Source organism: Enhydra lutris, unplaced genomic scaffold (genome assembly GCF_002288905.1).
Source record: "Enhydra lutris kenyoni isolate GAN:26980312 unplaced genomic scaffold, ASM228890v2 scaffoldscaffold20, whole genome shotgun sequence".
In the NCBI taxonomy this organism is placed as follows: Eukaryota; Metazoa; Chordata; class Mammalia; order Carnivora; family Mustelidae; genus Enhydra; species Enhydra lutris.
The window spans coordinates 25,940,674-25,954,174 of record NW_019154104.1 but is presented as its reverse complement, the minus strand read 5'-3'; the positions used below and the strand labels follow the sequence as shown (position 1 = coordinate 25,954,174).

Genomic DNA, 13,501 nt, shown 5'->3' with positions numbered 1-13,501 from the left:
CTACTGTTGTCCCTAGCTCCCATTCTCTTACAACCGACTCATTTGTGCCTCATTCTTCTCCTGTGCGCTGTCAAAAGGCGGCACTTTGGGGCATAGCAAAGGCAGCCCTGAGCTGGTGCAGCCACTCTGGGAAACAGTATGGAGGTTCCTCAAAAAGTTGAAAATAGAGCTACCCTGGGACGCCTGGGTGGCTCAGTGGGTTAAGCTGCTGCCTTCGGCTCAGGTTATGATCCCAGGGTCCTGGGATTGAGTCCCGCATCAGGCTCCTTGCTCGGCAGGGAGCCTGCTTCTCTCTCTGCCTCTGCCTGCCTCTCTGCCTACTTGTGTGCTCGCTCTCTCTCTCCTTCTCTCTGACAAATAAATAAACAAATAAATAAATTAAATCTTAAAAAAAAAAAAGAAAAGAAAATAGAGTTACCCTATGACCCAGTGATCGCACTACTGGGTACTTACCCTAAAGATACAAACGTAGTGATCCGAAGGGGCACGTGCACCTGAATGTTTATAGCAGCAATATCCACAACAGCCAAACTATGGAAAGAGACTAGATGTCCATCCACAGTTGAATGGATAAAGAAGATGTGGTATATATACACAATGGAATACTATGCAGCCATCAAAGAAATGAAATCTTGCCTTTTGCAATGACGTTTATGGAACTAGAGGGTATTATGCTAAGCAAAATAAGTCAATCAGAGAAAGACAACTATCATATGATCTCTCTGATATGAGGCATCTGAGAGGCAGGGTGAGAGGTTGTGGAGGGTAGGGAGGGAAAAAAATGAAACAAGATGGGATCAGGAGGGAGACAAACCATAAGAAACTCTTAGTCTCAGAAACAAACTGAGCATTGCTGGAGGGTGGGAGGGGAGGGAGAGTGTGGCTGGGTGATGGACACTGGAGAGGGTATGTGCTATGATGAGTGCTGCGAATTGTGTAAGCCTGATGATTCACAGACCTGTACCCCGAAGCAAATAATACATTATATGTTAATAAAAAAAAAAGTATAAGTGGGGTAAACAAGGTTCCTTTAGGGGTGTAGGGATGGAGTGGAAGGGAAATGCAAGGAATCGTAGCTTTCTATTCTAAGCCTTACTGTGCCTTTTTTTTTTTTAAGATTTTATTTATTTATTCGACAGAGAGAGATCACAAGTAGGCAGAGAGAGAGGGGGGGAGGCAGGCTCCCTGCCAAGCAGAGAGCCCAATGCAGGGATCGATCCCAGGACCCCGGGATCATGACCTGAGCCGAAGGCAGAGGCTTTAACCCACTGAGCCACCCAGGTGCCCTCTTACTGTGCCTTTTTTTTTTTTTTTTACTTTAAGATTTATTTATTTACTTTAGAGAGTGAGTGCACATGCGGGAGGGGCAGAGAGAGAGGGAGAGAGAATCTGAAGGTGACTCTGCCCTGTGTGTGAGCCCAATGTGGGCCCTGAGATCATGACCTGAGCTGAAACCAAGACTCAGATGCCTAACCAACTGCGACACCCAGATGCCCCAGCCCTACTGTGCTTTTTAATTTTCAAGACATATCTGGGGGTAATTTCAGAAAAAAAATTTAAACATTGCAAGTATGCATTATATAGAAAAATCAATTTTCAAAGCCTGACACGAAATAAGAACTCAACAAATGTTAGTTAGCTCTGATTGCACTGCAATCAAATATAAGTGCAATTCTTTTAGAAGGTGCCATTATACATCATCAGTAAATATTTGCAAAGGGGCAAAATACAGAAAGTTGGCTTTTCAAAAAAGCTCTGCTTCAAAAGATGACACAATGTTCATGCTTTTGATTTGTTTCTCACTGAATGAAATGGAGGCACAAAGTCAGAAAAAAGAAATCATTCTAAGCTCCCGAGGAATCCCACACATTCACAGATAGTCCTTTTCCATTGTTTCCCTGAGTATGGTACAGGCATTCCTGAAGATGCATTACCTTATTTTTTTTTTTTAAGATTTTATTTATTTATTCAACACAGAGAAAGAGAGAGCACAAGCAGGGGGAGCAGGAGGCAGAGAGAGAAGCAGACTCCTTGCTGAGCAGGGAGTCCGATGTGGGACTCAATCCCAGGACCCTTGGATCATTACCTGAGCTTAAGGCAGAGGCTTAATCAACTGAGTCACCTGGGTTCCCAACTCCCTTTCTTTGAACTTAACCCAATATATCATTTTGCTGTTGATTTCACTCAAGGGCTAGCAAATAGTGCCTCATTTTATAAATAAATTTTTATTGGAACCCAGCCCATCACTTACATATTGTCTATGGCTGTGTTCTCACCATAGCAGGACAATAGTTGGCTCCAACAGCCAAAAGTACTTACTCTTTGGCCCTTTACAGAGAAAGTTTGCTGACCTCTGACCTAATCTGCCTGAAACAAAGATACTGATGTGTATAAAATATTGAAATAGAAGGTGTGCTGTGTCTTTTTGGCTGTCCTGCTAGTCTAGGGTGGTGATTTGAATAAGCTGATATGTTTTCTCCTTTGCTCCCAACTTAATCAAGAGATGAATCATAACAGCACCAAATTGCTAGACATCACCTTGTTCTCTAAGACCTGCGGTCCTTAGAGTTCATTACAGTTATGAAAGCATTGGAAAAATGCAAGCACTCTCCCTGAGGCCTCACTGACCCTTACTATCAGGGGACATTTATTAAATTGAATCAAATCCTCACAGAAATAAATCCTCTCCTCTTAAAGGCACATCCCTCTCGTGATGCCTTTCTTGCGAATGTGCCATTCTCTGTCCCGCGGTGAAGTTCCTCGCATATGCCTTGGCTCTCCCCTGGGACTACAGGGACCTCGCGGGTATAATCTTTGTCTCATTCGTTTTTGTATGTTCCCAGTGTGTTCAACCCCACCTCCTTAAGCATGAATACAGGTTGAATCTCCAAAGTTACCGTTTCCTTTCTTTTCACGAGTAACAATATTCTATTCTTCAGAAGCATGCATTGTTTAATTCATTCAGTAATGGGGTCATTAAGTCTCAGGTGGCTCTAAGGTCACAGCAGTCCCCATAAGCAAACCAAAGCCTCGGTCTACAACTGCCGCAAGGTTAGGAAATCAAAACCTGAGGATGACCCATCGTGACAGCTAACTAGGCTCTTCCAGGTCAGGCCATGCTTAAGCTATAGCCAATCAAATCATTTGTTTGCTTTGCTCTGCCTTTGCCCTGGTTCCTGTCCGTGGAGCGCTTCTAACCGCTTCCCACATGGCAAGCTCTCCTGAATTGGTTTTTGCTCACATCAACTCTTGAAGGTTTTCCTATGCCCCAGCTTATCTTTAACACGACCCAAAGGCATCTTCATTAGCCTAACTTCATTTCATGTTTTAGGGAAGTTTCAGATCGGTTTTCCTGTGGTCGTAATTTGCCTCGTGGTCATTAGACAGCTCTGAGGGTAAGGACGTTGCATGAGAGTAGTTTCCCTGGAGAGAGAAGAGACTGGTTCACTGACCAGAGACTGCCCAGATGGCCTCCTCTGCTTGCTGTGGGTTCTCGGAGATGTTATAAATAATGACATCACACTCCAGGAGGCGCATGAGAAGGTCTTCTCGAGAGATGGTCTGAAAAAAGAGAATTGAGAGTCATTTGTTGAAAGGAGCTAACCTTCATATTTAGCCGGAATGACAATTTCCAAATTAGATATACTGTGAATGAAGTGTCCTACAGGAAACATTTGCAGGATGTCTATTTAAAATGGAATTTTGGCTCTCTTCTGTGTGTAGTTTCCAAGTAACAAATAAGTTTATGAAAAATAGTTGGGAACAGATGATTAAAAAATTGCATAATGATCTTAGGTACTATTTCTGCATGCTGTTTACACCCCAATTCAGAAGGGAAGAATTACAACACACTGAAAGAAAATGTGTGAGGCATTTGAAATTAACTCCAACTCTGTGCAAGATTATTCAAGCCATTATGTATCATGAGCCACTCACAAGTGTTGATGAGTGATTAATGCAGATTGCTTCAGAATCCTCAAGATGGAATTAATCGGTTCTCTTTGTAGATGTAAGGTGACTTATTACAGCTGACATTTGGGAATATTTTAAAAATACAGAAACTTTTAATGGGTAAAAATATAAAATTCTTACATTAGACAAAGTAACTTTGGTGATCACCACGTTTGAAATAGTTATTCCTTCCTGTGTGGAAGTTGGTATGTTTCCTAGGAGTGCCCTACAGTGGGCGGGTATTATGGTAACCATCAGAGGACCCTGCATTTCCAAATCAGGATTTCCATTGGCTGTTAGTCCAGTTATCCTGAGAATCAGATACTCCCCCCAGTTCCTTGACCACCTGCATTAAAGCAGAACATTTCAGACCAGACGTGATCTCTTACCACATAACTTGGTTAAAGAACAGAAGCAAAGTGAATGCCTTTCCAGAGAGAGAGAGGACCCTGGCAGGGTTCATGCCCCTGTTAAAACCCACAGCACAGCCAGCTAGGTTCCCCAGCCCAGTTCCCTAAGGCCCTTGGAGTCCCCCGGTACTCATTTCCGAGGGCTGCTATCACTTAGGGTCACACATTGAGTGGTTTAAACAACAGACATGCATGTCCCACAGTCTGGAGGCTACAAACATTGCTGTTTGTGACTGTGAGGCTCTAGACTGTTGCCTCCTTCCTGCCAGCCTGAGAATGAAATCACCCTCAAGGGGAGGCAGAGCCCAGGAAGGGGCAGGAAAAGCAACAGCAGCCCCTGGATCACGCCAGCCCTGAAACTGCATCTTCTTTAAGAGACTGCCAGCCACATAAACTGAAGAATTTCCTTATTTATTAAGCCAGTTTGCATTGCCACATTTCCCTAGTGCTTATAGACCTGAACAGCCCAGACTGATGCAGAGAGCAGGGTTCTTAATAAAAATGAAGAGTCTAAAAGACAGAGGGGTTTTGTAGAGGAGCATAGTAAATTTAATTTGGGGCATATTGATTCAGATGTGCCAGCAGGGCTTTCTGGGGGCAGGGGTGGGCACTATAGGGCAGCTGGATTTGGATGTCAACAGGGCTGGTGGCAGATGTGAAAGACATTGGTTCCTGTTGGGGAGCCGAAGCCACAGGCCTGGATGAGATTGAGGAAGGACATCCGTTAGGAGAAAGGAGGGGGCTCTGGGGAAAACCGCATTCAAAGGGAGCCTCAGACGCACAAGAGAAGCCAGGTTATGAAGGCTGAGGAAGGAGGAAGGAGACTGACTCCCGAGAAACCAGGGAAGACAGGACTTTGGGAATTTAGAGCTCCCTGGTGGGGGCAGAGCCTTCTGGCAGGTGGGACTCACAGGCCATGAATGCAGGAGTGAGGCTGGTGAATGTAGCAGTGGTGGCCTGGGGCTAGGGCCAGAGAAAGAGGACGGTAGCCAGCAGGGAGGCCACATGTGATGTTTTTGACTCTTGGAAAGATGGGAGCATGAAGCATGTGGATAGGTGGAAAGAAAGAAGCCGGTGGTGAGCAAAGCCCCTGGAGAGTGTGAAAACGGGTAAGTGGTGGAGAAAGTTCCCTCAGAGGGCAGGAGGGGATTCATTCATTCATTCATCTCACAAGTGTTTACTGAGGGCTATTTTCTGCCAGTCGATGTGCTTGGGGCCAAAGATGCACAAATGAGCAGGAGAAAAAGTGAGGTGTCTGTTCTCCAGGGGGTGATAGTTATAGTCTGGGCCACCCACAAGAGACAACAATAACCATAAAGTGTGACAAGTGTGATGATGTAGACAGGTAAAGATGCTATGGGACTACAAGAAAAGAGCTCAGTATTGAAACAAGGAGTGGAGAAGCAGAAATCACTGAGAGCTTCCTGGAGGAGGTGACATCCTGAGTCAAACCCTGATGGATAAATAGGACTGGGTGGGTTGGAAGAGGAAAGGCTGTTGCACGGTGTGGTGTCTTCAAAGCTGTAGGGTAGGGCCTGAAGAGCGGCAGGCAGGGTGTTGAGAGGGACTCCCCTCTCAGAAGTACATAAATATCCAGGATGAGGATTGAGTAGATGGGTCATGGGAGAAGCAGTAAAACCGCTACAGAAACATAAAGATGGGTGGAAATTCAGATGGACACGCTACTGCTTTCTGAAGTCTTGACTTTAAACGGAACATGTTTTTCTCTTCTCCATTCTTGAAGCTTTCCCCTCCCCTTCACTTGCTTTTCTGTAGAATTCTGTCCCGGGAACTGGGTATTCATACTGACAACCCACTGACCTCAACTTACACTTAGTAACAAGACTCGGATGGCTGGCGCCAGTGTTGGTCAGGAGACCTCCTTGAAGACAGGGGGAGCGAGGCTGCCAGCATTGACCAGATTCTTATTGAAACCATTCAGATCCTGTGTTTTCTTATAAAAGTGGGTCTACAGTATTTGTTTTTCCCCCCAAGTTTTTATTTAAATTCCAGTTAGTTAACATACAGTGTAATATTAGCTTCAGGTATAGAATTTAGTGATTCATCACTTATATATAATACCCAGGGCTCATCCTAACAGGTGTCCTCCCTGATACCCATCATCCATCTAGTCCACCCCCCCATTTCCCATCTAGGGACCCTCATTTTGTTCTCTATTATTGAGAGTCTCTTATGGTTTGCTTCCCCACACTCTTTTTTTCCCCTTGCCGTGTGTTCATCTGTTTTGTTTCCTAAATCTGAGCTATGTGTGAAATCATTTGGTATTTGTCTATGAATGTCTTATTTCACTTAGTATAGTACCCTGTAGTTCCATCCATGTCATTGCAAATGGCAAGACGTCATTCTTTTTGATGGCTCAGTAATATTCCATGTAGATACACCACATCTTCTTTACCCATTCGCCCATCAATGGACATGTGGGCTCTTTCCAGTCTGGCTATTGTGGACATTGCTGCTATGAACCCTGGGGTGCAGGTGCCCCTTTGAATCAGCATTTTTGGATCCTTTGGGTAAACACCGAGTAGTGCACTTCCTGGCTCGTAGGGTAACTTTTTGAGGAACCTCCATACTGTTTTCCAGAGTGGTTGCACCAGCTTGCATTCCCACAATAGTACAAGAGGGTTCCCCTTTCTCTGCATGTTTGCCAACATCTGTTGTTTCCTGACTTGCTAATTTTAGCCAGTCTGACACATGTGAAGTGATACCTTATTGTGGTTTTCATCTGAATTGCCCTGATGATGACTGATGCTCAGCATCTTTTCACATGTCCCTTAGCCATCTGCATGCTGTCTTCAGAAAAAGGTCTATTCATGCCTTCTGCCCATTTTTTAACTGGAAGGGTCTGAGTTGTGAAGGCATTAGCCCGCTTCAGCCTCCTTTGCCCGGCAAAGTAATAAAATGATTGTTCCTCTTTATCCCCCAACTCTGTCTTCGTGTTATACTTCAGCTCCAGAGCAGAGGAGGGTTTTTGACAAGAGCATCACTGTTTCTCAATAAGACAGTAACATAATGATGTGTTATTATGTGGTGGGTTTATTACCAAAGGAGGTTTCTCTTCCACCCGCCATGGCCTGGGGTTGTTGGGTAATGTAGGGTTGAATGCATTATTTTTATTTTTATTTTTTTTAAAGATTTTATTTATTTATTTGACAGACAGAGATCACAAGTAGGCAGAGAGGCAGGCAGAGAGAGAGAGGGGGAAGCAGGCTCCCTACTGAGCAGAGAGCCTGATGCGGGGGTCGATCCCAGGACCCTGGGACCATGACCTGAGCCGAAGGCAAAGGCTTTAACCCACTGAGCCACCCAGGTGCCCTTAGGGTTGAATGCATTTTAAACACAGTTTGGAAATTTTTTTTTTTAAGCTGGTGTCCAAGGGAGAGGGAGAGAGAGAATCTTAAGCAGGCTCTGCACACAGCATGGAGCCCAGTGCAGGGCTCAATCTCACACTGCTGAATCATGACCTGAGCCAAAATCAAGAGTTGGATGCTTAACCAACTGAGCCACCCAGGCGCCCCAAGGTTAGAAATTTTATAGTCTGAAAGTCTAGATTAGATCCACCCCTTCCAAGAATACCTAATTTAAATGTTTTGTTTGTAAAGGCACACATTTAAAGTGGAGACCGTGGTTATTCTCCATCAGAGGAGAAAGACCTACTTCCACCTGCCCCTCACTTTCTCCCACTCCCAAGTTTGCAGAAGAGAGAGGAAGCAAAGACTTAAGAGTGTACCGTGAAGGTGTGGGAGCTCGAGGCGGCTCTGCCCTTGGTTTACTCTTAGCAACAGCCACCTAGACTTACAGTGTATGTCTCCACGGCAAAGTTGGGCTGAACGCTTTCGAGCTTGGAGAGTGTGCCCACAATCTGGAAGGTGCCTTCCTTAAGTTTGACTGATGAGGCTTCTGGCAGGGCTGACTTATTTTCTTCGTCTTCTTCCTCTTCTTCCGTAATTTCTTCAAGGGAAGCCCCAACAACGCAGTTAGACAGAAACTGCAAGAAAACATAAACGTACTAAGAAAACAACAAAGAACAGTGTAGAGTGAGGGCTGTACACTGGTAGCTCGCTGACGTTAACACTAACTGAGTGACACAGCAAAGTGCGTGCTCTCACGACATTCTATTTTATAGAGGAGGAACCCTGGCTCAGAGAGCTTAAAGCATGTGGCAAGGGTATTTCCCTGCTCTGGCAACAGGCAGGGAAGGGCTGTGGTCACCATGTTGGTCTTGCCTAATAGAAATGGAGTAATGTCATGCTATCCACTCTGGTGAATTAAACTGGCTAGTAGCCCCATGAACAGAAGTAAAAGGAAACCAGTGAAATGAATGTAGTCATGTTTTATTTAACCCAACAGGTTAAAAATATTCCTAATTTCACAAGTAATCCATATAAAAATTACTAGTGAGATCTTCTAAATTCCTTTTTACTTATACTCAGTCTCAAGGTCAAGAGATCCAGCCCTCCATCAGGCATGGAGCCTGCTTAAGATTCTCTCTCTCTCTCTTTCTCTCGCCCTCTGCCCCTCCCCCCTCCCCTTGCTAGCTCGTGCTTTCTCTCTCAAAAGAGGAAAAAAAAATCAGGTTGGTGAAGTTTTATTTCTTATCTTACAGAAGTTATCCTTGGGAGTGATTTATGCAATGTTAAAGAGTTTCATATATATGTGTATGGTATATGTGTGTATACTTAACATATAATTATTTGCATGTAAATAAGAATGATTTTATTATAATTTACATGTTAAACATATGTAAGCAATCATGACATGATCATACCTTGGGAGGAAAACATACAGAAAAAAACCCAAGCCGACTGGAAGTCCCACCTCATTTATTTTGGTAACAGTCATTTTACATAAGTAATCCAGGCTTGTCAGGTTCACCCACTTAAGGGAATACATTTCTTCTAAGTATGTCATATATATTTTCATTTTTCTCTCAAACATACATATTCCAGGGCACCTGGGTGGCTCAATGGTTGAGCATCTGCCTTCAGCTTGGGTCATGATCCCAGGTTCCTGGGATCAAGCCCCGCATTGGGCTCCCTGCTCAGTGGAGAACCTGTTTCTCCCTCTGCCTGCCCCTCTCCTACTTGTGCTCCCTCTCTCTGACTGATAAATAAATAAAATCTTTTTAAAAAGTTAAAAAATACACATTCCATTTTATTATCCCATTTCACAGTCGAGGACACTGATGCCCAGCTATAAGGAGCTTGCCCAAGATTGCATGGGCAGGGAGGGGTGCAACTGTACCTTTTGATCCCCAAGGCGGGACATGGACCATAACCCTCACCCTCCTCTCTCCCAGGGACGTGTTGGGGAGTGGGGGCAGGGGAGCAGCTGGCCTTGCCCAGCTGGGCAGGAGCCTGAAGACTAGAGACCCAGCCGCCATTTCTTTTATATGCTTCATATTCCCACTCCTGCGCTGCTTGGTATGGAGAACAGAAATTCCCTAAAATTTCAGAACTGGAACCCAGGTTAGTCAAGGAATAACGGAAACATTCTGTTATCGATAAGCTTTTGGAAAAGATTTCTACAAACTAAAAGAAAACTTTTGTTCTAAAAACATTGTGCTGTAAAAAAATAGCCAGAGTTCAAAAGGGAGTAAAGAAAAAGTTTAAATTCTCTTGCCTCCCACCCTCCTAATCTCAATCAAATCACCTCCCTTTTTAAATAATCCAGAGGGGCACCTGGGTGGGTCAGGGGGTTAAGCCTCTGACTCTTGATTTCAGCTCAGGTCATGATCTCAGGGTGGTGAGATCGAGCCCCCCAAGGGGCTCTGTGATCTGTAGGGAGTCTGCTTGTGCCTCTCCCTTACATTTCCCCACAGCAACCCCCGCCCTCTGTGTGTGATTCCGCTTCGTTAAATTTATGCAAAAAGTGGATGGGGCACCAGAGAGCTGCTGAGCAGGGCCATCTTTGGACTTTCATGGGTCCTTTCCTCCAAGAAAAAAAAAATACTAAAAATTATATTTCATGACTGTATTGCCATGAAGACCCACCGTCTTTAACTTTAAAATCTCATTTGTTTCCTTCTGATTATAAAAGAAATTAAAACACGTTTGTGGGCCGCCAAGTCTAAAGGGTCCTGGGCCCTGTGCCTGCTGTCCCGGGCGTGATTCCCCACACGCTCACCTCTCTGTCCTCCGACTCCCACTCAGAACGTCTGCCTTGGAGCTTGCCTTTGAATCAGCTCCTCCGGCTTGATGCTCATCCTGGGGTGTGAGGGTGAGGGCCAGAGAGAGGGAGAGAGAGACCAAGAATCTCAAGCAGACTCTCTTCTGAGCACAGAGCCCTACGTGGGGCTTGATCCCATGACCCTGAGATCATGACCTGAGCAAAAATCAAGAGTTGGAGGCTCAAACGACTGGACCACTCACGTGCCCGTACTTTGAGACATTTTCTGCATACAGATCATCTCTATTTATCGTTCTACCTACCTATCTTCTCTATATCTGTATCTTTTTGAAAGACATAAATCCCTTCATACTACACCTGTCTTTTTAAAGTTTTTATTTTATTTTATTTTATTTATTTATTTGACAGAGAGAGATCACAAGTAGGCAGAGAGGCAGGCAGAGAGAGAAGGGGAAGCAGGCTCCCCGCTGAGCAGAGAGCCAGATGTGGGGTCCGATCCCAGGACCCTGAGACCATGACCTGAGCCGAAGGCAGAGACTTAACCCACTGAGCCACCCAGGCACCCCTAAAGCTTCCTTTCTTTAAATAAACATATTTTGTTACTTATTTTTGCCTATTGTACCCTTGTCCTTTCTCTGCCCCTCCCCTTGCTTTTCTAGTCATGTAGGAGATGTATCATATATTTTTAGTCTCTCGTAGTAGATACTTATCACATACAATGTACATACTGCTGAAAAATAAAACTGAACTGAGAACATTAGAAGATCTAATTGGCTTTATTAAGTGATTCATGAATTCAGCAGAAATCCCATCTTGCAAGCAGAGGGGAGCCCAGAGAAGCCGCACAGAATGGAAGGTTTTTACGAGAAGGAGGGTGGGGTGAGGAGTTATTAGCAAAAAAAAGAAAGGATTGTTTTAGCAAGGTCACCTTCCCTTAGGGAAGTGGGGGGGTCGTCATGCAAATTACCTCATCTTCCTTTGGGGAATGGAGAGAGCCCTGTGACAGACAACCTCATTGATGCTGCGCAGAGAATTCTAGATGATTGTCTAAAATTTCACTCCTGGAGAGATTGAAACTAATTAAGTCCTGGTTTACTGTCTTGGCAAATGACTCCTCCTTGAGCCTTGTAGCTTCCTTTCTCACAACACCATCACAAATATTACCATATATATTGTTGCATGCCATATATACAGTATTACTATTTTTACATATAAGTAATCTAAATCTATATATTTTTTAAAGATTTTTATTTATTTGACAGGCAGAGATCACAAGCAGGCAGAGACGCAGGCAGAGAGAGAGAGGTGGAAGCAGGCTCCCTGCTGAGCAGAGAGCCCGATGTGGGACTCGATCCCAGGACCCTGGGATAACCACCTGAGCCGAAGGCAGAGGCTTTAACCCACTGAGCCACCCAGGCGCCCCTAAATCTATATATTTTTTGACTGATCTTTAGATGGTGTACTGGATGGAGTAGTGGCCCCCTACTCTCCATCCCCATTTGGAAATAGGGTCTTTGCAGCTGGAATCAAGTTAAAATGAGGTCATACTGGATTAGAATGGGCTCTAATCCAAAGATCAGTGTCCTAAAAACAGGGAAATTCGGACACAGAATTGCGGGAAACACCATGGGAAGACAGAGGCAGAGGTTGGAGTGATGAGTCTACAAGCCAAAGGATGCGAGAATTGCTGGCAAGTGCCAAAAACTACGAGAGAGAGAGAGAGAGAGAGAGAGAGAGAGAGAGATGTGTGCAGCAGGAATCTTCCCCGCAGCTTTTAAAAGGAACCAGCCTTGCCAAAACTTTGATTTTGGGCTTCTGGCCTCCAGAACCAAGACAGAATAAACCCCGTTGTTTTAAGCCACGAAGCTTGCGGTACTTTGTTGACCACAGCCCTAGGAAACCAGTACAGATGGTAGGCACTGCAGCCACATCCTATTCTCGGTAGCATGTGTTGTCTGAAAGTGGGATCCTTAGCCTGCCCCACGTCTGCCCAGGGCGAGGACACACGTCTGTGTTGTTCCAGAGGGGAGAACGGAGATGAATGAGTCCCGGTCAGGGAGATGATAAAATTATGGCTTCCTTTTGACTACTGAGTATTTCCCGACGAACGGTCTCAGGACCCTCTTTCAGAACATCCTCATTCCCCAGGGCTAAAGACGGAGGGTGGGGAAGTTCGGTGGGACTCAGGGCCCAAAACAGTGCCTGGCACATAAACAAAACGTGCCTCAACGACCCTCCAAATGTACGTGGAAGGGACGGAAGAACGAACATGCTGAGCCTCGGTTTCCTTTCGTAGATGGGGAGGACGCCGCGCCGAACCGGCGAGCTCTGAACACCTGGGCTTCCAGCTGGCGCTCCGCGTGCGGACTGTGCCCAGGACGAGGGACCTTCCTTCAGGGGAGGCCCTGCAGCGCCCCGCGGCGCAGACCCTCGCTGGGTTCGGGAGCTCGGGCACCCCGGGGCGGGGGCCTGGGAGCTGGGGACTGGGGCTCTCTGTACTCTGACCCGCCGCCGCTCACCTTCCCGATGTTCCTGCTGCTGTATGAATCCAGCAGGTTTACAAACACCCTCTGGCTCCGGCTAACTTTCTCCGTGGCTGCAGTAACCTCTTCCTCAGCCATGGTGGGAGCAGCCCTGGTTGCTAAGGAGAAAGCGTCCCTCTGGTTGCCAAGGAGGTGGGGCGGGGGCTGGCTCTCCGGGGGCGGGGCCTACAGCGCGAGGCGGGGCGTTCCGGGGCGGGGGCGGGGCTCACCCGGGCCTTGGGGCCGCGGTCTCTCCCCATCCCTGCGCGCTCCGGCTCCACGCCCGGTGCTCTCCGGCCGGGGCCAGTCGGCTTTCGGAGCCTCCCGGGCCCTGACGCCGGGGCCACGTGACCGCTGCTCCCTTTCATCTCTTTCATTCCGAAACTGGAAACGCGCCCCAGGGTTCACGAGACCCGGGGGACTGAAAATAACTGCTGGTTCTCTTGAACCGGGAAAGCCTGAAGCCCATTC

General features: G+C 46.1%; 1 protein-coding gene across 4 annotated transcripts in view; it reads right to left on the bottom strand.

Moving 5' to 3' along the window:
• LOC111148653 (adenylate kinase 7) overlaps positions 1 to 13,129 on the bottom strand; it is a 68,761-nt gene extending 55,632 nt beyond the window's left edge. For all 4 annotated transcript variants that reach the window (XM_022505409.1, XM_022505411.1, XM_022505410.1 and 1 more), the window contains exons 1-3: positions 13,028 to 13,129; positions 8,179 to 8,367; positions 3,453 to 3,561 (exon numbers count right to left, since the gene is read on the bottom strand). In XM_022505409.1, the coding sequence (XP_022361117.1) occupies positions 3,453 to 3,561; positions 8,179 to 8,367; positions 13,028 to 13,129 (400 nt within the window). The remainder of the gene's footprint in view (positions 1 to 3,452; positions 3,562 to 8,178; positions 8,368 to 13,027) is intronic.
• Positions 13,130 to 13,501: the final 372 nt, after the last annotated feature.